This window comes from Acromyrmex echinatior, chromosome 15 (genome assembly GCF_024713525.1).
Source record: "Acromyrmex echinatior isolate Ae372 chromosome 15, ASM2471352v2, whole genome shotgun sequence".
Lineage (NCBI taxonomy): Eukaryota > Metazoa > Arthropoda > Insecta > Hymenoptera > Formicidae > Acromyrmex > Acromyrmex echinatior.
The window spans coordinates 4,137,791-4,163,979 of record NC_141866.1 but is presented as its reverse complement, the minus strand read 5'-3'; the positions used below and the strand labels follow the sequence as shown (position 1 = coordinate 4,163,979).

At 35.1% G+C, this 26,189-nt stretch overlaps 1 protein-coding gene across 5 annotated transcripts in view; it reads left to right on the top strand.

The window, feature by feature from the left end:
• Ddr (discoidin domain-containing receptor 2) overlaps window positions 1-26,189 on the top strand; it is a 312,832-nt gene that overhangs the window by 120,378 nt on the left and 166,265 nt on the right. For all 5 annotated transcript variants that reach the window (XM_087413785.1, XM_087413783.1, XM_087413781.1 and 2 more), the window contains one exon: window positions 25,787-26,032. In XM_087413785.1, the coding sequence (XP_087269911.1) occupies window positions 25,852-26,032 (181 nt within the window). In that variant the 5' untranslated portion in view covers window positions 25,787-25,851. The remainder of the gene's footprint in view (window positions 1-25,786; window positions 26,033-26,189) is intronic.

Genomic DNA, 26,189 nt, shown 5'->3' with positions numbered 1-26,189 from the left:
ATTTATTATGCTGCCAACCAACCATTTCGTGCTTCCATGCGATTCAGCTAATCTTGCTGACCCGTTCCGGATAGCCGTTTACACTGAACTGCTCATAGCGAGCTAGTAGAGTAAGCCGAGAGAAGTGTCCGAGACGAAAGAGGGAGAAAGGATGAGATAGTGCGCCGCACTCCACATTTCCCATATTATCTTCACGGCGCTTTTGGTCTACGTCGGACATGATCCTGTAACTCATATCACCATGTGTCACCGGCTTAATCTAATTCACGATCGTTGTCCACCGTAACTCATATCAGAATAATTGCACGATCGATATTTCCAACGCGATATCGTACGTCACGTCGTACCGTAGCCACATACAACTTTGTGGCTCGATAAGTTCACGAAGATTTTACAAATTTTAAAGAAATTATAATTTCCCTAATGGAAACGTAATAAAACTTTGCTGTTAAAATTTCAAGTATTCATACGTGATTTTAATGAGATATAAGTCAATTAAAGTAATTAAATCTGAGAAATTGCTACGAGTATAATTACGTAATAAACAAAGAAGAGATTAGACTTCTAACTTTCCTTTATCCTTCAAGAATTATTTCTATTAGTTCCGTTTCTTTTTTTGCGACATAAAATCGTCAAGAAAAAGGATTAATGAATTTCTATTTCTGTAGAGAAGGACACTAGATGAGCTTTTCATGATTAGGCTATCCGGCTATCCGGCAAGAAAATTTCATAAGAACTCTCGTGTCGCAATATTAGCTCGGATACTGCAGTTTAAGCTTGCAAAGATATTGGAGAGTGCTCATTTTTTTTAACCGACATTCCTCCTGCGCTGATTGATTGTGATAGATAGCTCGTGTTACCCGAACGTTTTTCCGCACGAGTTGCTGTGCACATGTTGCCACGAGCTCTCACCGCCAATTTAATCAGTTGTACGCTGCATCTCGCTGTCGTACCGTCAACCAGTCACATCACTTTTTCACCTTTAGCGAATGAATCTATATAGTTTATTATTCGCCGATCCATTCCATCTATTTGACAATATTGTCTCTACAAATGACGTGTGTATACTGCATACCGACCGGGGACTTTTTTCACGAAAAGTTCATTTTAGTAATATGCGCGGAACACAACGTGTGATAAAAACTATATTATTAATATTTGCTGCATTTTGCAGGATATTACATGTCACAGTTACACACTGCAGCTGCGAGTATATGAATTTGATATTGGATTTTCTGTGTCCTTTCTTATCATTCGTATCATTCATTCGCAGCGTGCGAAATCCTTTCATTTCAGAGACCGAATTCAGTCTAAATTTTATCATTAGAAGAAAAAATGACAACTATTATTATTGTATTATTACTGTAAGTTACTCTAATACAAATAAAATAATACAATGATTGGGCCAATGAAAGTCAAACGCAGTAAACTGTGCGAAATTATAAAAATATATTCAAGTTTAATTTACATAAACGAATGTTTCGGCTCCGCTTTGATTCTTTAATTTTTTTAATGTTAATAATCACGCTATTTAATAACACGATATGTCGTAATTAATTTTGTAATAAATTTAATTTCTTTTATACTTTGAATCGTCACTTTTTTGACAGTAACAAACTGCATAGAGTAGATGTGAATATCATCTCTTACGAGAATATAAACGACATTAGCTCACGATGCGATAAATCCCTTTTATTGCGGCATTTCAACGGTGATTTTGTCGGTTTGAATGACTCGCCGTAATCTTTGATGAGTTCCACGTGCTGAATCCATTATTCAAAAACAATCGTCTGATTTTTCTATTGTCACCACAATTCTTGATAAAAAAAATTAAATATTAGTTAATACTCTATATTATTAATAGGAGGAAAAGCGGAGAGAAATGATGACGCGCAACGATTCTTGTGTTATATTTGATGAAATTTAAAAAATATGTATATTTGAAACTCTTTTTAAAAGTCTCCAGAGAGTGGGAAGGTATTTAATTAAAATTATACTCACGTGGTGCTTTTAAAATTTAAGATACACTATGGGATCATAAAGTAATAAACTTTCTGAGAATATGCAAATTTATCCCATAACATTGGCTTAAGTAATGCACGATATAATCTTTCCATAACCAAGAATACAAGTCGATTGAAGAATTCTTTTTTACGACATATTTCGCATATTTTACACGTATTAACTACGAATAGAGACAAATTGGTTTTTTCTTCACTAATATAATTTCTTCGTTTTTAGTTTTTGTGTTCTTTTTCTTCTTTTATCTTTCTTATCTTTTTTCTGTATATAGATATAAGCTTCTGTAAAAGAATTTGCTGAAAGTAATATTTAGATTCGATTAGATAATGAAAAATAGAATTTCTTCTCTCAGTTTTATTGTTTTAAATTAAAATTGAATTTCGCATGTTTCTTTAATAATCTCTTAAGTGAGAAAAATGCGCACGAATTAACATGTCATCAATTAGAAGCGATTAAAAAAAAAAACTTCAACGATAGACACATAAGAGTGTATAAATAAAAATGAAAAGCGAAGGCTGCTTGAACTTTTCTGTAAGTTCCGAGTACCTGGCCACTCGAAAAGTTTTCAGCTGGCTGCATTTCTAGCTGCCGTAGTTTCTCTCAGCCGCGCCACAGTCGCGGGTTTCTGCAATTTGCGCTCGCAACATCGCTTCAATTATAGGACAGGTAGATTCACCGCTCATTAAAAGTGGAGGAGCATCGGGGCTCCGTTCCCTCCGGCTTCCGCTATCCACCTCCCCATCTCCTATTCTGCATTCCGTGAGATTTCTTCACCCTCCAGCCAAGATTGTTCCGCAACCTTATTATTTTCAATCCAATGGAATAGACCGACTTTAGATAAAGTTGAATTTAAAAATCATTTTTGTATGGCACATGCACATAAAATTGTTTAATCTTTTATTTTTTTATTCTGGCCTTTTTATGACTTTTAGCATATTAGCTTTAGAAATAACATGCTAATTACTAGAGGATATAAAATATATACTGTAAGAACGTAAAAGATACACGATAAATATAATAAATTTGATATTTTTCGTCATCGAATTGTATGCCTAATAAATTTGTAAATTTTATATTTCGTCTTTTATATGCTTTCGAATCGTGTATCTGTAGTGCATTAATGATTATAATTTGATTGAAACGCTTATTTACATCAGTAATATTAAGTTGATTCATTACATCAGTGTTCATCATATTAAGTTAATTCAATAATGTGAATGAGAAAGAGCTATCGAATACGGTATTACTTAAAGTACTAATAATGAAAAAATAATTATGTTAATATAACATGGGCATTTGAATTTATTTTTTTATAATTAACATTTATATTTATACCAATTATCAGTTTTTTACTATTGTCAATTAACAGTCTCACCTTGTAATAATACGATTTAAGAGAAACTTGATAGGTTTTATAAAAACATCGATTTAATCTTTATAATAGCAAATATATATATATATATATATATATATATATATATATATATACAATAAATGTAAAATATTCTACAATAAACTTTTTTGAAAATATAATAATTTAGAATAAAATGGCGTGATTACATTATTATCAGTTACATTATCAGTACATTATATATATTGATCAAAAATTAATATCAATTGATTTTGTAAAGTATTAGTAGCATTAAGTTAATAAATACAAAACAAAATGTAATCTGTTACATTTTTGTTTATATTACTTATTTATTTCATTTATTTCATTTTTTGCTAAATATTGCTTATATTAAGAAATAATAGTAAATTGATGCGATACGTTTTAGGCAATTAATATGTATTTAACAGTTCTCCTCTGCATTTTCAGTTTTAGTGATAAAACTGTGTTTTAAGATCAAATAATAATCGTGGTTTTAAAGTATAAAAATAAAATTCAGTTAATTGAAGTTTGGAATAAAATTCACCAAAATTATTATTAGATACAAAATCCCATCTGATGAAATAAAAATATTTATTTATTCTGTATTAATTGATCCATATTTTCTTATAATAAATTGTAAGAGATAATTTCTATGATTATATACGCATACGTACAATACATACACACACACACACACACACACACACACATTTAGCATTGATATTTTAACACAAATATTTCAAAACGCTGTTAAGAAGAATTTATTTTACCGTTGAGCTCGCGGAGAGAGATATCATCATGAAAATGCAAAACGTTATAAATTTATGACGTCATATAACATTCATCCTTTACGCAGTAAAAGCAGTCTTGGCGGATTCAAGATGCACCACGACAAATTCATCTCCGAGTCTTCCGTCCGTATCGTAGAAAGTCCGAGTTGTTACGTTAAATGCCGAGATGTAGACGTTAATAAATTGCAAGAATTGCCTTCTGGGGGAGGAATATTTTCCAGGGTACAAGGAGCAAGCATCGTGTATATATTGTCGGATGCCACAGGTACATTCGTACGCAAAGGGAAGAGAAGGAAAATTGAAAAGGACCTGAGGAAAGATTAATGAACGTTTCCACGCCTCGACTCTTGTCATTTCTTCCATCTTCCTTTCTATCTCTCGTTCTTGTTTCACACATACACATATAAAAATGCCTTCAGCCACAGGTTTTTGTTCACAATCACTCGATAAAATGGTCGAGAACACGCGCATGGGCGTCAATCTACTTTCAAATGAACGAAGTACCATGTTAAATATTGAGTAATTTGACGCGACAATAGAATCGCCGGAAGTGCTATTAAAAAATTAACGGATCCATATAGCGATAGAATATGCAAAACGTTCATATTAGATACTATGCATCGGCGGAAATAACGGATTATTGGCAGGTAATCCTTTGCGGAAATATAGAATCATTAATGCGGCTGAACATTCCTGTGCATTAACTGGATTCTCGATTTTAAAGATTTACGGATTCAACGTACATACTTTGTATAATATGATTACACATTAATAATTAACATTTGCGATTAAACATTAAAAGAAATGTATTTCACCGATTAATCGTGCACAATCATTTATTTAAAAGAATATAATCATATTACATTATACAATAAAATGAAAAGTCTTCGTCTGGAAGGCCATTTATAACTAATGATTGGAAAAGTAAGTTTTGATGGAAAATCTACCGTTATAAATCGGATAGGAGTTTCTTAGCTGTTTAGGTCATGAAACGATAGCAAAATGTGGAAAATAGCGACCAATACGTACCATTCGCGGAGAGAGATACTCTAATCCGCGTATATACGAGTAATACGTGGTGAATAAGCTGAAAAGGATTTTCGCCGGTATAGGAATTATTTATCATCGTGGATTATGGTAGCTCTCGACGGCTATTAAACGGAACGAAAGCGGCAAGGCTATACACGCAATGCGGCGGAAAATCCTATTGGACGCGCGCAAATATTAAATACGTTTACAATTTTCGCGAATAGGACTGATTATTTATCTTCTATGAAAACTGAGCTGCTATTGCAAAAAAGTAGCCCTCAAATACAACTTTTTCCCTTCGTATGTATGATATACACGATAAAAATATAAAAATCAAAAGCGAGAAAAAGTTTGTAGAATATCCTCAATTTTTTTTTAAATTATCCAAATAATAAAGTTATTATTTGATTAATTAATTATAATTAATTACAATAATTATTTGCATATTAAATTAAATTTCTTTATAATGAATTATTCTGTGCTAATTTGATATTTTTATTTGTGCCACGATATTGGAATTTCATGTGTTGTCTGATTATAGCATCGTCATGTAATCTCTTTGTGCAGATTATGCAAAAGCATAATACTAATTTCATTAGGTAGTAATAATTAGCGGTATACATACATTGATGTAATGCAAGTACTAAATTTAAAGGTCAGAAAGAGATGTAAATTACATTTTGCTCACAAAAAGATACGTATAGGTTACAGTTTTATAATCAAAACGCGCGTATTTTGCATCACGCAAATCTATATAGAAAAAAAATGGGTAAAGCGAGAATGCAATTGTAAATTGCGAGATACATCGAATGACAGAACGGAAAAAAAAAAGAAAAATAGGACAGGTCGCAATGCGCAAAAGGCCAGTAGCGAACTGCAAATGTCCGATTGGTCATAAAAAAAAAATAGAAGCTAGTTGCGATGCAAAGGTTCATATGAATCTTTTTCGTATTGTAATGTCGGACGAGATTGTGAACGCGGAAGCGACATTTTTAATTTAGTTCCAATCTAATAGGTCTAAAATATATTTTCTATACCTTACATACATTTCTCAATAATATCTTACAAAAGCTATAGTTAAAAAAAGAAATGTCTAGAAAGATAACGCGGAAAATTGGGGAAGCGAAGTGGCAACAAATCATGCATGAGCAACGAGTGATTTCTCGTGTTTAAAAAATGCAGTAGAATAAACAATACGAACAAATCGTGCGCGATCAATATTGTGCCATGATGGTTCTATGTATTCGCTTCAAAAATTCGAGCGTTATTACAGCAGCTACGTGTGGTTCGATGCAGCGTGAAAATCCCAAAGGAACGCTCAAATTCTAGCCGCACACACTGTGCTTCATTCCGTGCTTGATGTTGTTACGCTGTCGGAAAATTTCCGTATTCGTTTTAAACTTGCAGTCTCTGGTAGCGGTTTTGAAATTACTCTTTTGGTCATCATACCAACCTTTCCACTTATAAATAATTAATACATTAATCACGAAGATATTGTCACCAGAAAAACATTTCATTTGTGAAGGAATTCGTTTCTAAAGCTTCTACAAAATGCTACTTGTATTATTAAACGAATGTCTTTTAATTTTAATTGAACGATAGATCTTATTATTTGCGTGTGTATTTTGTTTATAAAATTATAGGATAGATAACTTGCAAAATGATTTTATTAATAGACACAAGTAGTATATTATTAAATTTTCTACGAAAATAATTATCAAAAGAAGAATTTATTTCATTTCTTTTGCAGCGATATGATCGTATCATTACTTGATGTATAATACTTATAAATATCGCATATAATAATATCTAATCTTTAGTTTATTCTGTGATCTAATTTTATTCTCTCTATTATAAAATCTAAATACACATACAATACTCTTTACTTCATTACACTTGTCACAAATTTTACATATGAAAATGGCTATTACAATAACTATTGACATTATTTAGTTGGTTCAGTTGGTTCATATTTTCTTTGTTGATATATAAATTAGTGATATAAAAATTAACATTCGAGCTTAAATCACGCGAAATGCTCTGAAATGTTTAACACATTCGAGATGGAATTGAGCATTTAATTAGAACAATTAAAAAGAGAGAGAACAAGATAATTAAATTTCTGAATCGTTTTTCTCGGACAGTATAATAGGAGAGTTCCGTTCAAACTCGTTCATCCTCACTCATCCGACAAGCAATCTCTTAACCTTTCATTTCGTTAGACAATATGTGAATGTATCCATTTTTAGGTTGCAGACTCACTTTGATCAGATTTGTGTACTCGGCTATTTTTTATAAACATTGAAGAACTTATACTGAATAATTATAAGTTCATTATGCACGGAGCAGTTTTATTTTATATTGACCTGTGCGTTTATATATTATAAGGATAAATACATTAATTTTCTATGAATTTGATTATATAATCGTTATTTACACAGTTCTACATATACTACATGTACGCTGTATAAGATTCTATATGTTGATCCATTAATTAAATTCGATAAGGCAGATATTATCTTATCGTAAACACATCACATTAAATCCACTTCTTTTGAATTTCTCCTATTTACAATTGAACATGTTAAATACTCAAAATGAAAAACAGAAATAAGTCATCCATAGTAAGAACATTTTCATAAACTTTTTATTGGAAATAAATTATTCAAATAAAATCCAATCGATCGCATCATCGTTTGTAGACATTGAAAAATGGAGATTATGTTGAGAGAAAAATATCGGCATTTGGTTATTGTTAGTAAGTTACAAGTCGTAATAGCTGCTTATTAATGCTTTATATGCCAATAATACAGTATGTCTAAATAAATTCAAATTATAATCGCTTTATCATCTCCAATTTTAATATTATATAAATTTTTGTGCATTTCTGTAAATTGCTGTAAAAACTGTTTATAATAAAATGTCAGCGATTCTATTCATGAAATTGAATAATGGAGCAATTGTGTTTGTTAATATTGGGTAAAATTTTCATATCTGCTAGAAAGTAAGAGATTAATTTGATATTCAGCATATAAATTTAGCATTCTTTCCCACTGGGGAAAGAATAACGCGGATATTAAAATAATTGTTATTATGCTTTATGCTTAATAATTAAATTTTTTATTAGCCCATATTGTATTTTAATATGATATAATACACAGGAACATCCAACAAATATTTCAGAGCTGATACATAAACAATAATAATTCCGAAATAACTATTTGGTTGGTACGAGTAAGTTCTACGCATTAAACTATTATTCTCTCGTGTAGCGCCGAATTGTTCGCGTCAAAGGATTTGGCGAGCTTTTGGTCTTCAGCGCCACGAAATTGTAGAAAGCGGGCAAGCTACGAAATTCGCAATTTGTATACCCTTTACTTTCTTTTTAGTTACGTTTCATCCGCTTTGAATCGCATGAAAATTAAATGGGGCTATCGTTACTATGTACTTTGAGCTTACAACCATCTTTCAAAGAGCAAGGCGACCAAATTACGTTGTATGAAATATAGCAATCTTGAAAATTCCAAGAAAATGAAATTTTGTATATATATATATATATATATATATATATATATATATATATATATATATATATAAACAACATATTATTATATAATGTGAGAAAACATAATATGTATCAAGAATATTTTTCAGACGTTAATAATAATCATTTAACATATTAACATCTGAAAATGAGCATTTTTCATATATTTGTTATTATCTTTCTTTTATTACTTAAATTTTTTTATATTCACAAATTTTTACAATAATATTTTATAAATGTGTAGAAATTTACACGAAATAAAGCTGACTTGCTGTATATCACATAGAACTTCAGTGAAGGGTGTATATTATTTTTGCTTTTGGTAAAAATCTTCCATAGAAGGCAGAGATCGCACAGATCCTATATATCGACACGAGCTATCCTCTACACGCCTTTATCCTGAAGTATTTCGCGCGAGTAGATACCCGGCATTCTATATGGGAAATCGTGACTTCGTTTTAAATTCTCTGAATGCGGAGTAACGTCGTTTTGCAGAGAAATCGCCTTTTGCACTGACAATAAGAAACGAAGGGTAAGGAATACGCGCGTGAGTCTGGCGTATCTCTCTACATGTTTTGACCTCTGTATTTTACACATTATATTGATTTGAACTTCCGATCGATTTCAACGGCTGTTTTTGAGTGCGAAATTACAATAATACCGTTCAGCTTTACGTGTCGTGTCCATAACCGGTCCATAGTCTGCTTGCGGTTAGTACGGTGAATTGCGACGAAATAGATTTTGCCAAATGTTTGCACATGTATGAGAGATCATATAATACAGCTATATGCACGCAACACATTTAATACTATTGAACGGTTTAACTATTTGCGGAAATTGTAAACGTGCTATATATATTCGGCAATATCGTAGTAAAATAGGTATTGCAATAATGTGCACAAAACATATTTCTTGTGATATAATTGGATGCACTAAGTTACGGTCTACTTAATTACCATTGCAATTCCAGACATTATTATTGCAATTAAATTTATTTGAATTGTATCAAGCTAAATTGAATTAACATTATTTATCCATTCCTGTCGCAATATTACAATATATCAAATTACTGATCCAAAATTAGTATATCATTTCAAGATTATAGGTCTTAATAAGTATTGGACATCTTTACATCACATGATCATCTGTGTAATCATCTTAATGAGAACTTGACTAACAAATATAAAAAATACACAATAATAAATAAAAAAATGTGTTAGTCAAATTTCTATTCTGAAGAAATTTTAATAAATATTGAAAGACATGCATTTAATTTAACAATTAGATAATATTTAAAATTAATTTTTATCATTTAAAATAATTTTGTAACATTTCTAAAGAATACTTATTTTGTTTTTACATTCAAATCTTTGATTTATTGAAGATGAAGTTCAAATTGGTTCGATGAATGTACGCAATTATTTTGTGGTTGTACATTTCAAAAGCAGCGGATAAATATTGCGAATTTGTTTCATAAGAGTACTTGTGTATAACAATTTGTGTTTTTACTACTCTTATATACTCGTCAACTAAATTTAACAGTAATGTCCGCGAGTGCCGTAAAAAAACTCTAAACAATGTAATACGATACCATCGAGCAACAATTCTTATACACTGGTTTATGCAAAGTAAATCGAACCAGCACCTCTTGAGAATGAACCTGTCGCATCGGATCGCCGTACTGCATATTTATGACGTTTTTGCAACGGCACATCCACCGGAAACTATAAGGTTTCTGAGCGTTATCATATTTTATGGGGACAATCCATCCTTGCTAGCGTTTGTTTTTGTTTCTATCACCGTCGCGACGAACTGTTTACCGCTGAAATATATCTGTGTATACTCGCGGTACAATGGGACGGCGGCAAATAGTTTTGTTGGAAACTCAAATAGGGATTTTTCTGGTTGCCGGAAATATATCGCTGAGAGGGTGCTCTGGGATGGGCGGCGTCCCGAATATTTCTTTGGGTTTATTTAATTGTTCAAATGTTATTTTAGATCTGCTCACAACGATGGAGAATATATTTTCCAAAGAATATACTAATTCCAATCAATGTAATAGCAATATACTATGTATATACATATTTCGTCACATGATTAGCTTGTATGGGATATTAAATTTACAAATGAGAATATTTCTAGGTATCATATATAATTTAATATGTAATGTAATTTGAATAATTTGTATAGACATTTTAGTGATTTAATTGTATAATTTGTCGTAGATGATTGCTAACGTAACTTAACAACAGATATTTGATGAATAATTTCTATGAGTTTAGCAGAAAAAAAAGATAAATCGACATTTTTCAGAATGTTTTATAGAATAAATTCTATATTTACACATTGCTCACTCGTGCATATATTTTGTATATTTACCTTTGCTGCAGCCATTTTTTTATATTTATTCACAGAAAAAGTAATGAAAGTAGTTATATAGGTAACTGATAAAAAAGAAAACGTGATATTTTTTTTTCAGATAATTTTAGAAATCTGTCATAGAAACTTTAACGTTTAACATATGCTATATGTATAAATAATATGTATATATATATAAAACAATACTTTTTTCCCTAATAATAAAAGTCAAGTAAATCACTCGCATGAACGCGTCCATAATCATCAGAATCTACTAGATGGATAGCGCAAATCCACCGTCGGTGGATAGCGTTAAAGAATAATTTCGAATTCATCCCGTTGCGCGGACGTGACCACCGATGGACGTATAGTTCTGAATTTCGGCGGAAATCCAGGTCGCCTTATGGCCTCACGCTGGAACCCCGGAAAATCTTATCGAAGTGAAAAGCAAAGGAGGCAGAACGTCGTCGGTACGTACGGCCAGACCAAGCCATCTTAGACGGCGACGAAGGGGTTGAAGTATAAGCGGTCGATGGTGGTCGCGGGGACGCGCAAGCGGGGAGGGCAAATGCGGAGTCGAAAGGAACTTAAACGCGGAATAACGTCGAATAGGCAGCACTCGTCCGGTGCTTCGGAGCCGTTCCGCCGATTTAATAACGTAAATTGTGCGCCGTTCGCTTTAGCAGTTCTGTCACGAATTTTTCTAAAGCACACTATCGAGTGTTCGGGTTCCTGCCGCGAATACAGAGATCTCGCCTTCCCAGGACTAGTAGTACCGTGCACGACGTCTCGCCTACCCTTCTCCTTGCCGCATTTCCTTCGTTCTTCTTTCACGGCACCCACTCTTACCTCTCGCGATGTCTGCTCTTTTTATTTTCTCGCCATACCGGCGTCTCTCTCTCTCTCTCTCTCTCCCCTTCCCTCTCCTCCCCTTCTTATCTCCTTTTATATTTTTTGTTCTCTACATTCGCCACCTCTCCGCCCTTGTACGTATGAGGTGACAGGGCTGCGTCGACGAAAGCTAAACGACGAATTTCTCTCCTACTCTTACGTGACTCGCATTCCTATCTCGACCAGTTAATGTGACCGCCGTAAGATCGGCATGGTTGAATTTTCCCTTATGGACTCTGGTCGCCAAAATCATTCTTTCTTCGTGGTCGTCAAGGCGACTCGAGAAAAAGATGGCGTGAAAAGAGAATCGACTATAACGCCGACGGTTATACGATATACTTCGAATCTCAGCACAAAGAATATCCCGACGGGCTTTCGACTCGCGTAACTCTCGATCTCTATGGAATGGAAGTTCTTCCGCGTGCGCAAGGAAGCGCTCGCGGTTGATTCGCGGCACCGCTCTTGCCGGTCTTATTTAATTTAATCTAACTTACGCTCGGGACCGCGTAACTAGATTTTACAAACCCGCGAACTTCGTCGTTCCGGAAACGATTATTGTATTTCCCTCGGAGGTTCTGCATGGCATAGAGCGCTTCATAAATATTGGAAATCTAATAACGCTCATTCCCTTCTCTTTGTTATAAGAGTCTTGGTTTTTTCCTCGATAAGAAAGAAAGGAGGGATCGCGCAAAGGATCGGTCGAGAAAGAAAGCTTGAGTACCTAAAGAGAAGTGCTCTAATGTTAAAAAGGGAGGCAGTTTTAAAAGACATCGCGTTGATGTGTATAAATAAGGAATTCTCAAGTGAGGATCGTTATTTGCATGTGAGTAATGAACCTAGCATGATAGGGCTGAAGATGAGACAGGACATGGTCGTGGTGGCTGCGCTAAGGAAAGCTAAGAGATAGCAGAGGACGAGGGATGAAACATCCCTGGTATCAGCGCCCGCCAGACGCGATAATCTCTCATGTATGAAGTGTCGTTTAGCCATCCTTGCGAGGTTGTTCCTATCCACACCGTCCCTCGCTCTTTCTTACGCTATCCGCCCGTCTCTCATATTATTTGTCGTTCCTTCTCGCGCGCTATTCATCTTCTGCGCTTCAACCAAGTCTGTTCTAACCGCAAGTCGTTCTACCCCGTTCTATCCCGTACCGCTCAAGTTTCGCAAGTTTCTCCGAATAAAAGGAATGCGGAATGCCATCCGCGAGAAGTTTCGGAGTCAAATTGAACGTTGGTAACCGGCCGCGATCCGAGACGGAAGACTCAGAAACAAACGTGATAGAGAAGCTGTAGAGGAAGAGAGAGAGAGAGAGAGAGAGAGAGAGAGAGAGAGAGAGAGAGAGAGAGAGAGAACGAGCACGGAACTCCTGTTATTCGAGAACGCAAATTTTAATTTGACTCTCTGTCGCGCGCGTTGATTTCTCGAAGCTCGTCTTCGATTTCCCAACTACCCACAATGCTAAAGTTCTAGTAATGGTAGTAGCGTTCGTCCTTCTCGACCGAAATCAATTCTCCGTGGAGATCTGCGTTGATAACTCCCAGATTGAGGTCATCACGCTACGAAATACCTCGCGCTGCTTTCGAAATAAATTTAAGTACGGCCCTTCTGCTTTTCGTGCTGATAAAATACAAAAAAAGGACGAGATTGCAGTGTTGTACGTGTAATTACTATCGGCATAACACGACGTACAAACGTTTCACAAACCCTCGTAAACCACCATTAATCGACCATAGCCTGTTTTCGATAGTAGTTTGCTCACTGACTGCGATAAACAAAACGATTTTTTACAAGCTTTAGAGTTGCCACGAAACTTCTTCGCGAAAAAGAAGTATACCGGCAGGAAAAGACACTAGTTTTCCCATAAAGTTGACTTTATAGGGTGAGTTGTGTCGCTTCGTGGACGTTACCGAAGTTTCCAGACTGTCGTCATAAAGCGCCATTTTCACTGCTCGCAAGCACATAATAGAATTGGAACATATTCCAAGAAACGTTACGATTAAAGGTATAAACTGGGGATGTTTCCGTTCTTTCGCATTCGCGAAAAAAAAAACGCGTGGTCACGAATCGGACATTCCCGACACGAGCTAACGTCAGCCTTTTTTAATATGCTAAAACATTGTTAACGCATTTCTCTCGTTAACGCGTTTCTCTCGTTAAATTCATCGTTACATTTTTCGTGCTCGGCATTAATGAGCCGCGATGTAAGATACGTCACCAAGCGTACGAAATATAGCGATGACAGGATAAAACGGAAACGGCTATATATTGTTCAGAATGGTGCAACATTTCAACGAGCTCTTAATAGGCCCATCATCTACCAAATTACGCCGGATGGATGCCACTTTCCCAAGTCGCCCCTGCACAATGTACCGGGTGTACTTTTCACGCAATTAACCCGGAATGAGGTCGCCCGCCGATAAGAATCCGCGTGTACGCCGGCGCTTTAAAAAGAGTGATTAATAAAACATTTTTCTCCTTGTAACTAATTAGATAATCTATCATAATTAATTCTCAGCTCAGTGCATGGACGCGCTGTCGCTGGGTAACACGATATTCGTATCATTAAAATAACAAAGTAGGTAATCATTGTGAGATATGTGCTGATCGAATCGTGCCCGACGCCCACACAAAATAATTATGCTTGAGGGAAAAATTATTTTACGACGATATCGTCGCGTATCAACGGTCGCGTATAAACTAGGATCGTGTCGATTATGCTCGTAAGCGCGACAACCATCGAGAAGGGTTGTGGTCGAGTAGAAGAGACTTCCGTTCAAATTGCGCTTCAATACCTGGAGCTCTTAAAGAGATTATTCCGAGAACCCGCTCCCGACAATCTCCTTCTACTACCCGTGGTCTACTCCTTGAAGAGCCTTCCATTCTCTAAGTTAGATCCTTACGCTTCCTTGACTTCCATGAGGCGCTGTATCTTGCATTTCCCCAGCGATGAATACGCTTCTCTTGTGTTCTAGGATCCCGACTTTATTGATCGCAGTTATACCGTGATTTTAAATCAGGCTGAAACAAATAACATCAAAGTGAGCTTAATATTCGATTTTTTGGTATAACGCTCTATTGTTGTATATGTTATTGATGCACTCTGTTATATCACACACACATACACGAGTACCAGGCACGGTTGTCATTTGCAATTATTTATCATTAAAATAATATTTTAGGGGAGGGACCGGGATCAGTTGATTATAGAGGTAAATAGAATAATCGAGGCTATATTAAAAATAAAACGAGATACGCAGCAGCAAGCTCAGTCTGCTGTAACATCTTGTTGAGAACACATCTATGATAGAAGTTATGCCACAATTTTAAAAAGTCATACACTAAGTAAATATTTTTATTCTTAAATTTTTTGTTTTACCATCGTATATGATTGTCTGAGATATTTGATTTCTGCTGAGATAATAAGTGTAGTTCTTATTTAATAAAGTCTAGATTTTGTTGTTTATGTGCCTTTGTTATCGTATATTGTTAATGTTTTTAAAAAAATGAACGGATGGGGGTGGGGATAGTAGACTAATCACAGCATGGGACTGTATGACTCATTTAATGACGACTCTTATAGTACTTACTTAAAAAAAAAACTTTTATTTTTTTAAAGAGATTTTCCTCAGTGATAAATGTTATAAGTTTAGTTCTCTCATGTCGAATCTCAAAAACTAGGCTCATTCGATGTATTTTTGCACGAAATGAACAAATTTTGCAAAAAGAAGCATTTTGTCCTGCGAAGCGAATGTTTGTGTTTAAAATATATTTTTATAAAAGTTTTATTAATATGTAGCCAAAGATGTAGCTTAAAATACATTAATCTTTATTTTAATAATCTTAGTCAAATTATCCCGGTCCCGCAGGGATAGTTTTTGAATCAGATGGAATACATTAGAAAAATTTTTTTTTCATATTAGTTATCAGTTTCTCCTTATTATTAAAATATTATTAGGTAGTCAAATGTATGTAGTAACTGTTATGTAGAATTAATTTTTTCGATATGTTTCTTAATTTCGTCTGCAAAAATTCGAAACTAAATCTATTAACTCTGGTCTCCCCTACTACCATTACGCTACTCATTTCTAAACAATACGGAAATACTATATTGTTACTTCAATACATTCAGCTTCGCGATCTAATCGATGGATAAATTTCTCGTTTTTTATAATAACAGTTTTTGTATTTTGTGGAAAAATATTTTTTCTCTAAAAATATAACAATCTGTACCTATACACAAATATTTTTCAGAGTTTTCTGTTATATTACAATTCGCTCAGTATCACGAACTAATTGTCAATAATACGTCGATTAAAAAATATCCAAGCGAATGCAATTTAAGTGTAAAATCACGCTGGCGCGTTTCTAAAGAGAGGATAATTGCTCACTTTGTTGGCAGAATGCCGTGTTAAAATATTTCCTCCACCTGGTCGGCGTTTATTGTTCCGCGCGTTGCCATTCTCCTCGAGAGCGGCACGGCGAGGAAATCCACGAGCAAATGTCCCGGGGTCGCTTTTCATGGCTACCATGAATACTTCAATCAAAGTGTGCGTGCTCGCATGGAGGGCATAGACGGGCAGACACCGTTTAAATATCAAAACGAGGTGTCCTCGGATTGTGCTATTTACGAAAGCACAGAGTACGTCAAATGGGCTCTATTGTCGCACTGCAAGGCTTAGTGATGGAGATGTCCGAATGTCAAGTTTCACGAGTTATCGTCTTCATTGTCTTTCCAACAAGCGGCATTTCTCGCCACGAAAGCATGCTTATCTCACGAATACGGTATCATGCGAGTTAACCTGTTTGTAAAATATATTTTTCAGCTTTGTTCTCAAAACTTACAGCCTGTGCAAAAAAAGTAAATATTTTTTTTATAATTATATAAAAAAATAACACAAAAGAGTGATAGCAAAATGCCTGAATAAAAACATTTTTTTATGATAGTGATAATTTTTTTAAAAACTCATGTTATATGCATGTATATGTAGTGAGATATTTTCTAAAGTTCCTATATATTCTTTTTATTTTTTAAATAATTTCCGATTTAAATATTTACAATTTGCACATTCTTATTGATGCGGATTAAAAAAATGTATAAAGAGATGTTAATCCCTGAGAATAGATTTATGATAACGTTTTCACATCAAGTACAATTGCAATGCTACCGTTTTCTCAAACAATAGGTACGATACATTGAATAACACCGGAAGACATTGAAACATTTCCCATCTGACGCTTTAGTCTGAAGCCGTTTAGATAGTTGTTATCAAACAACTAGCAATTTAAAATATCGTGAATTCGCGAGTGCTTTATAGTATACAATGTGCAGATATCGGTAGCGTGCAGAGTACACACAAAGGACGGCCGCTAAACCCAGATATTTTGACGCTCTAGGCAAAATACAGAGAGGTCTCTGTACGGCTACTTTCCTGTTCCGTGAGATAACAATAAAGCCCACGGCTAAAGGTAAACCTTGATTCGAACTAGGACATATCGGGGTGTAGTTTCATTCTTTGCTCGCGTATTTTTATGCAAATAATATCTACAAATAAAAATGAAACAGATCTTTTGAGACAGTCTGATAATTGATTAAATATATATCGCATTTCTTTTGTTTCTTTTATTTTGCTCTTTGTTAAACAGAAATATTTAATTTATTTTACTTTTATTAAATGATAACAATCTACGGAAGCTATTAACTTAAGAACGACGCGTAAATCACGTAGATTAGCTTGTATAAACATACTTTTCTCTTGTGCCGTATAATTTTGTTGATATTGCGAAGTACTAGGCAGATAGTGTCACCCGATTACGGAGTAAGCACGTTCAGTGAATCCTGCTAATTGCTACGTTGATTGGCGGAAATCCAACGTGTCTGGTCGAATAGAGTGAATGTTGATCATTAACGTGCTCAAAAGTCTTTGTATATTGGTTTTGTCGATATATACATATGTACCTTTGATAAGAATCAAGGTTACATAATATTCTTACAATTCAGCGATATCGGTATTAAAATGCCAGCAGCATTTTTCTGATATAGTTTCGTCAAATTGTAATTCAATATGAAAGACCTTTTTCTGAATTCTTATTAAACTTTTTATATCATTCTATCTCAGTTAAAAGAAATATCTCTTGTAGACATTTTATTATTATTTTCTCTCTTCAAGTTATGAAATAATTAACCCTTTTTTCGGTTGAGATATATTCAGACGCAGTTTCATTTTAAAGGGAAAAAGATGTACTAAAGCGTCGTTCGTAAGTAAACGTAATTGTAACAAAGAGCCATTTTAAAGTAAAAGAAATGTCTTACAATTAAACGATAAACATAGAATAATTACTTTGAAGAGTAATAACATTTTATGGAAAAGATTGCATAAAAATATGACGCGTCGTGAAATAGCATCTGTGAAAAACAGTCTGTTTCTTTTATATTCATCGATGGATGTAATTTTCTTCTGTTTCATCAGAATATTAAAGTTTAGCTTTCAGTTTTGCCAATTAATTTATAATTTAAATTATAATTTAATGATTTATATTATTTAGGTACACATTCTAAATCTAAATAATTAAATAACTGAAAAGCGTATGTTAATGTATTACACAATGTGCGTGTAATAATGTATTAAGCGTGTGTTAATATATTAACAAAATGAAAATATTATGAAGAAATAACAAATTTTCTATAGTGTATTTGAAAGCAATATAAAAAGTTTGATAGCGATTTAAAAACTCTTTCATATGGCTATAACACTTATTTTTATGTGGAAAGTATAAATTTTCAATTCCAGTCACTTTTTGCATAGGTGTACACTTCATACATCCTTAAATTATGCAAGCATATCTATATCAATTAGAGGAAGCTGTAATACGTAGGGACATACACATTGGCATACACTAGGTAATTATTTTTTTTAATAATAACGAAATTTTTAATATTCAGTTGTATTACTTTTACAATTAGTAAGTTCCATTTAAAAAATCTCATTATTGTTAAAAAATAATTAGTGTGTCTATAGTACAACATGTCCTAGGAGTATCACAGTTTTCCTTATTTACATTATAAAATCATAATATCACTTCACATCATTATATAATTTTATTATTTTTTGCTTGCTACGGATTTTGTTTGGCTCTATGAAAATGATATTTCTAATATCAGCAGCATTCTTTCGTCTCCACGATAACGAAATCCGAAACGCCCAACAAGTTTTACGAGAATAGCGCATTCAATATCGGCTATGCCATTGCATGCGAAATTCTTCTCAAGCAGAAAGCTCTTGAAAACTTCATAGTTTCCAAGGGCCGCGACGAGTGGCGATAAGTGGCGTACTTAACTTGACAGTAGAGATAGTTCCAACTTCTCCAGTCTCACAAACATCAACGTCTTCAAAACACTAAATTCTTTTGCTTCAACAGTGCAATAATATTAAAAAAATTTTTTATATGTTTATATGTTATAATACATAATTTTTATACATATGATATATATAAATATTTACACAATCAGGGAAGGTCGTATTATATATCGGATTCCTAAGTTTTTTTTTAGGAGATTTTATTTTTAGGAGATTTCATTTTTTTTTTAAACATTGTTCTTACACCAAAATTCGTATTTTTCTAAAAAAAAAAATTTATTTGTTTTTCTAAATTGAAAAGTCGATGATATCGAATAGAAATATGTTTAACATGTTTTTGGTAGGTTAAACTATTATTTATGTATAATTTTAACACTTTTGCCTTGCTTCAGTAACTTTTAATCTATCATCTGAACCTTTATAATGAACCTTTGCAACAGAATATCGCTTGCTCACCTCTCTCATCGTCATTTCCATAGTTCTTACTTCCTTAATAGTTAATATTATGTTCTCTTCTTCCTATCTCATATTTTTCCTACATTTATCTAAAACAAAGCACAATCATCAGTAGCCAAGTCTTGTTGGCTTACGCCGATTCACCCCATTATTCGATACCACCTAAATAACGCAACGGAAAAGTAATATATGAAACGAGCAATTTTTAAATAAAAACATTTTTCAACCTACGATTTAAAGAATAATAGATGCTGTTTATATCGTGATAAACTAGATTCGATTTATAATTAATAATGTGATTGTGGTTGAAAGTTAACTTCGTCCTGGTAACAACTCTACACAACAAGATACACAATAACTACCACACAATACTGTCTTTATTCTTGATGTTCCAGTTCTTGGAACGTGCAAGTGGATTTATTACTAGCTTGACAAATGCTGCCACACGTGTCCAAAATTTCAAACAATACCTGTCTAATACTACTCGATTTTCCTGTACGATTATCATGTTATGCATTGCTTAGTTTTTTACTCTTTTGTCATTTTTTATTATTTTTACCTTTGTGAAATTTGAGATACATGTACGCTGTAAATAATAAATAGATATATACAGATGGAAATAAAAAACTATGCAATATAACATGTAAAATTATTTGAACATCGATATATATCCTACATAAAAATTATGCAATATGTATGTATGATAATAAACAAATCTCTAATTATATTAATATAACGATACGGGTATGGATAACACGAATCAAAATTTTAAATCGGATTTTTCCGCTCTGAAAAGAAATCCCGTTAGTTTTCTCTTTGAGGTGTAAACGTCAGCCTTTAGGTTCCCGCGAGATTTTCTGCTGGTAGCAAAGTAGCGCTGTTCGATCCGATAACCATGTTTTTCCAAATCCTTCGGTTCCTCCTGAGGAGACGGTATGATTGTTCAGTTACGTAGGAACTGGCTCAGAGCGACGGATAGGTAGGGGTAGTGACTGGAATAAAAGTAGAAGTGGTAGCGGCATAAGTGGTAGTAGTAGGAGAATGCGGAGGGAAAACGAGATGGGCTCGAAATTGGTACAAACCGAATAATTCCAAGCGAAGCCTCACCTGAATCGTCTTCATTGAGACGAGCAACGATGCTTGCATTATCGGAGAAGCTAGATTTTGCGGAGCGACGTAAGCATATCCCAGTATACGTTTATCCATCGCACCTATATACACTTCTTATCCTCTTGGAAGAATCGCTAAACCCTTGCTTAACGACGAGCGACTCGGCGGACTTTTAAATTTCATACACTTTTTCTTTTCCGTACGCTTTCTTCTCTCTTGAGAAAAGCCTGTCCGGTGTTCCTTATCCGCTCTTTTTCTCTCGCAACTAATCCATACTGGATTAGCTGCGACCCCTAAGAGCAATGAGTTTAATGTCTGGCGTCGTTTCTGCGGTCGTTAACGAGGATTACATTAATTCGTGTAGCTACTTATTATGATAAATAAAGTTAAGATGAGTAATGTGGCGTTTATGGAAAAAACCTATAAAAAATCTAAGTAATTTTTCATGGATATAGAATAATGTTTGTTCTACATTAATAAAATAATAATTTTATTTCTTAAACATTTTTTATATTTATTAAAAGTTTGTGGAAGATAATTAACGTTTTTATATTTTTCATCACAATTTTTATGAAAGTCTGCAAATTAGAAAATTGACAAGGATAACGGTCAATATTGATACGAAAAGTAGATAAAAAGATGTTATGAGTTAGACACTTTCAAATTAGTTTCAAACTACGAAAGTAAAAGTCATAGAGGAATGTTTTGCTATCTTGCAAGATGCAGGAGATATATAATACATCGACACTTCAGTCAACTAAGCTTCTTACGAAATGTACGTTGCACAGGATTGATGAATTACTTTATAGTAATCGTGCAGATGAGTTTACTTCCAATCTCCAGAAACTTTACTTCCAATCTCCAGACGAGACTGTTCTATTTATGTTTCCTCTTGAAGCTATAGCTGGAACTTCAAAAAGGCATCGTTCCGCTCGTCATTTTTAATTATTTTTATTGAATTGACAATTGTTCGGTTGAAATTAATGTATCAAATCGTGATGATGGCTCTTCTCCGTCCCAGAGACGGGAACATCTTCCCTCGATGAAGACGGACGTGACGACGCGTTGTCGTTCAAAAAGACGGGTAGATAGCAGCCCGTCAGAATTAATTAATTCCGCCGACGCTTCTCCATCTCCGTTTCTTTCAGCACCGTCACCTCTTTCCAGTTCCAACCGCCGTATCCACGACAAGTCCTCTAGGCTATCCTCCTCGACATCGGCTTGCTGAGCTTTTCCCTCGTGAAAATCGCGACGAACCGCGAAAAAGCGTGTCCGTCCGAGCGAGGCGATCGCGATAATTCTGTCGGGGTGCTCGACGACACGAGAGAGGACTCCCGCGAGGTGATTTTAAAAAGAGGGACACAGGCGGTCGTAGATAAAGAAAACTAGGGGTGGGAAATAAAAGAACGGAGATAGGTGGAAAGGGCTGACTAGGAAGGTCGGGCAGAAACGGAGCTGAAGAGAAGAGAGCGGAATGAAATTTGCATCGCAAAATCCTACCGTTTACCCCGTTCTCCCGTACTCCCTCTCGTGTTTCCCCATCGTCGTTTCCCTCTTTCACTCAGCGAAGGAGAAGCGTGGAGCTATTCGTATATATACGAGGTAATGACGGTGTTCGGTATTCTGTGAAGAAAAGGAGGAACGTCCATTGGACAAGCGGGACTCGCGTCTGCATCGTGGATCCTGTTTTGTGTCTCGTAGGCTTGTTTGTTTTGCACGGGCTATCGAATGCACACAAAAGACCCAGAGCTCTCTCCTCCACTTCGCAGATCCCAACCCTCGCTCAATCTCTCTCTCTCTCTCTCTCTCTCTCTCTCTCTCTCTCTCTCTCTCTCTCTCACACACACACACACATTCTTTCCTTCAGCCACTGTGGCTCGCCCGTTACAAGAAAAGGGACCAAGGTAGTGACCTATGAAGCAGGAATTTTTAGGGCTTTAACTGCTGCACGTGAAACGTTTATCACGCCTGCGTAGTGGAAACAAGTAAACAAGCTACTGTTTCAATTGAGTAGTTACCTTTGATACTTACTTGTTAACCGATTTCACGCACTTTTTAACAGATTGCAGTCTTCTTACGCACCGAAATATGCTGCCAAAATATACACATTAATGCTTCGCTTAACTGTATCGTAATTTTAAAGAAAATTTTGTAGACGTAAATAATCTAATAAATTCAGTATTCATGATGATTTATAAAATATAATTTATATTTTTGCATCGCGATTCAGTGTACTGATTTCAAGAAGTTGAAACTCGGAGTGTAAGTATTTAAAGAGAGATATTCTATCTCCAATTTAGTCCGCTTATTAAGAAGATATTTAAAATGTAAATTATCATGATATCGCTATACAGGTCATGTCGTATACATTACCAGCTATAATCCGAGACGAAACTTTAGTACCAGATATAATTTTCCTCCGCGAATGAATCTCAACTTCATCATAACATTCGCATAATACGTCGAGAATGTTCCATGTTACTTATGTCATACAGACGTGATTGATCATAAATACGCCCCGTACATGGTTGTCCATCTTTCTAATTCTCTTTATTTCTCCCCTTAGACGAATTTTATAAAATCATGCAACCATGCCATAATAGCTCCACGAGCGAAAAGGCAGAGTAGACGTTACTGCGATGCTGTGGCTGCAGGGCGAACGTAATGCGATCTCTCCTGGACACTGCTCGTTAGTGATCGATAATTATAAATAATTAGTGAAGCGAGGCATGTCCCTTCGATGGTGGGTGCTCGACAAGGGCTCAGTGACCGTGGATATGTATACCTTATCTTGAAAAAAGCATTGTACGCGAAAAGCATTAATGACCCCACGTGTCGAGAGGCTGCTCGTTTTTCAACATTGAGTCATCTCCGGTATAAGGTTTCTATTATCTTGCTTACTCGTGTAACTTCAGTCAGTGCTTTACTCGTTTCACATAATACGTGTACTCGTTGAGTTTTGCTCGGTTTTGCTGAAAGGTACAACGTACCGATAGCTTTCTCGAGCTCCATCGAGTATTCAAAGCGACCTATCTGGAGTTCCATTATAGGTTTTGGTGCATGTATTGCCGTATCTTACAACTTCAATACCGAGCGCAACACTTGTTTCTGACGGCTTTAGGGCCTCGTTCGTATTCTGTGCCTATATCTTAAACGTGGTAGAGCATACGGAGTTGTTATGCAGTCGGAACATGCCAGTATATTACTTACAATTTTATTTTATAACGTATTTTTCTAAAGCAAGAAATTACTTAACAGCAGCATAATACAATTAAATTATGTTTTTTTATACAGTAACATAGTTCTACAATTACATAGTTGTAACATATTTAAATGTTAAAAAATCATTTCTTTATTATATCTCTTAAGAAATTCGACAGTCGAGCATTGTGCTATTATAACTTCGAAGAAATGACGATGATGATCTCGATTCAGAAACGCGAATGTTTTTGTTGTGATTGTGTGAATGCACTCAAACGCATCGGGCGTCAAGGTGGTTATTTCCCGGTTTGGAGTTTCACATTGGATTACCGCCTAAAATTAATAATACTAACGCTAGGGGGAAAAATAATTTCACCTCCGGCGAGGTGTGAATAATGCATGAGGCGTGACGCGAAATCCGTGCGGTGTTGCAGTTGCAATTGCAGCATATGGAACACGCGTACTTATATTGTATCCCTGTGCGGTACATATGAGCACGATACAATTGCAGCAACAGCAACAGCAGCAGCAGCAGTAGTAGTAGACGCTCTCGACCTCTTCGCTGAAAACGATCGCGTTTACTAATAGCACTCGCGCAATTAAAATTTCATGGCCCATGGCATAGTAATGTTTCCACTATTCGTCGACGATCCATATAGCCGGTGCATATTCTATGTACGAGGATGACATGGGTTAGTCGTTGATATCACAGTACGTGATTAATCTTGAATATAACGACCGTTTTTTAACTAAGTGCCAGTTGGACGATTGTAAGCGATTTTATTTCACAAGCGCAATATTTAGGGGGCCGATTTGTCGTGCAAAATAGACCTCTTATCGTGCAGATTGTGCGCGACGTAAAATGAAGACGGACGAGAGGGCGGGTGGAGAGTGCTATTTGCAAAAATGATAACAAATGTCTACGCTTCCGTAGCAGAGCGATAAGAGTCCCGCTTTACACGACAAATGAAAGTTCCAGCGATGATATTTACATAAATATGGTTGTTATATTGTCCCAGTGGCAGTCAGCTTACATCGGAAAAACGATTTGAATTTGTTGATAGGAATATAAAGTGCACATTTTATTTTACATTTATTAATTAAATGTTAATTCGTAATCTTTCAAATCTAACACACGAAAAATATGTACCTTATTTTGTAATTGTTACATATATTTTAATCAAATTTTCTTTTAATTAAAGAAATGTACGTTTAATGATTAAATCGAGAAATGTTCCTAGATATATATATATATATATATATATATATATATATATATATAAATATAAGAACACATAAATATAAGAACTTCCTCACTTTTTAATGGCAAAAGTTACTTTCTTTTATTCCGTGGCGGTAAATTTACCTTGGCAGTTAATTCCATTGTAGCGTCCTAGCTACAATACATTTTCGCGATAGCAACCGACACTGTTTTCATAGAGAGTCGTTGCACGAAGATAAATTTATCAATGAAACGGGACACAATCGTTTGCTATGCTTACATTAAATGAACATATGTGAAGGAAGTCACGCTTGACATGGCCGTTAATGTTTATTTTTGTTTCAAGTCTGTAAATATTATCTCTTCCATTATATCATTCTCCACGACATTGCCGAGGTGTCTGCGGACAACTAACACGAATTACTCTGTGCTCAGGACATCGACACGAGCCTGTAACCACCTTGCGACCATCACGATGCCAGGAACGTGCTTGATGACCGATGCGGTCAGGACAGCGGATAGTTAGTGATGAGGAGGAGCAAGTTATCGGCGTGCCGACGGCCCAGGTCACTAGTAACATGCCAGTCCTTGGTCCCAGCGCCGATTCAACTTCACTTCGAGGACTTCTGATCGCCATCTTCATTCTATTGTCCCTGCCGCGTTGTCGCTGCACAGATCTAGGTAAGTCGAATTCGAACTCTCATACGCGTCACACACCCAAGTTTTATGACTTCCGAAAAGTGCTGACACTCTTTTGACCTCTTTCAACTTCCGTCACTCTCTTTACAATCTTCTCCATTGTCCCAGAGCGCACTGTCGTCGCGCGAAGTCAGGAGGT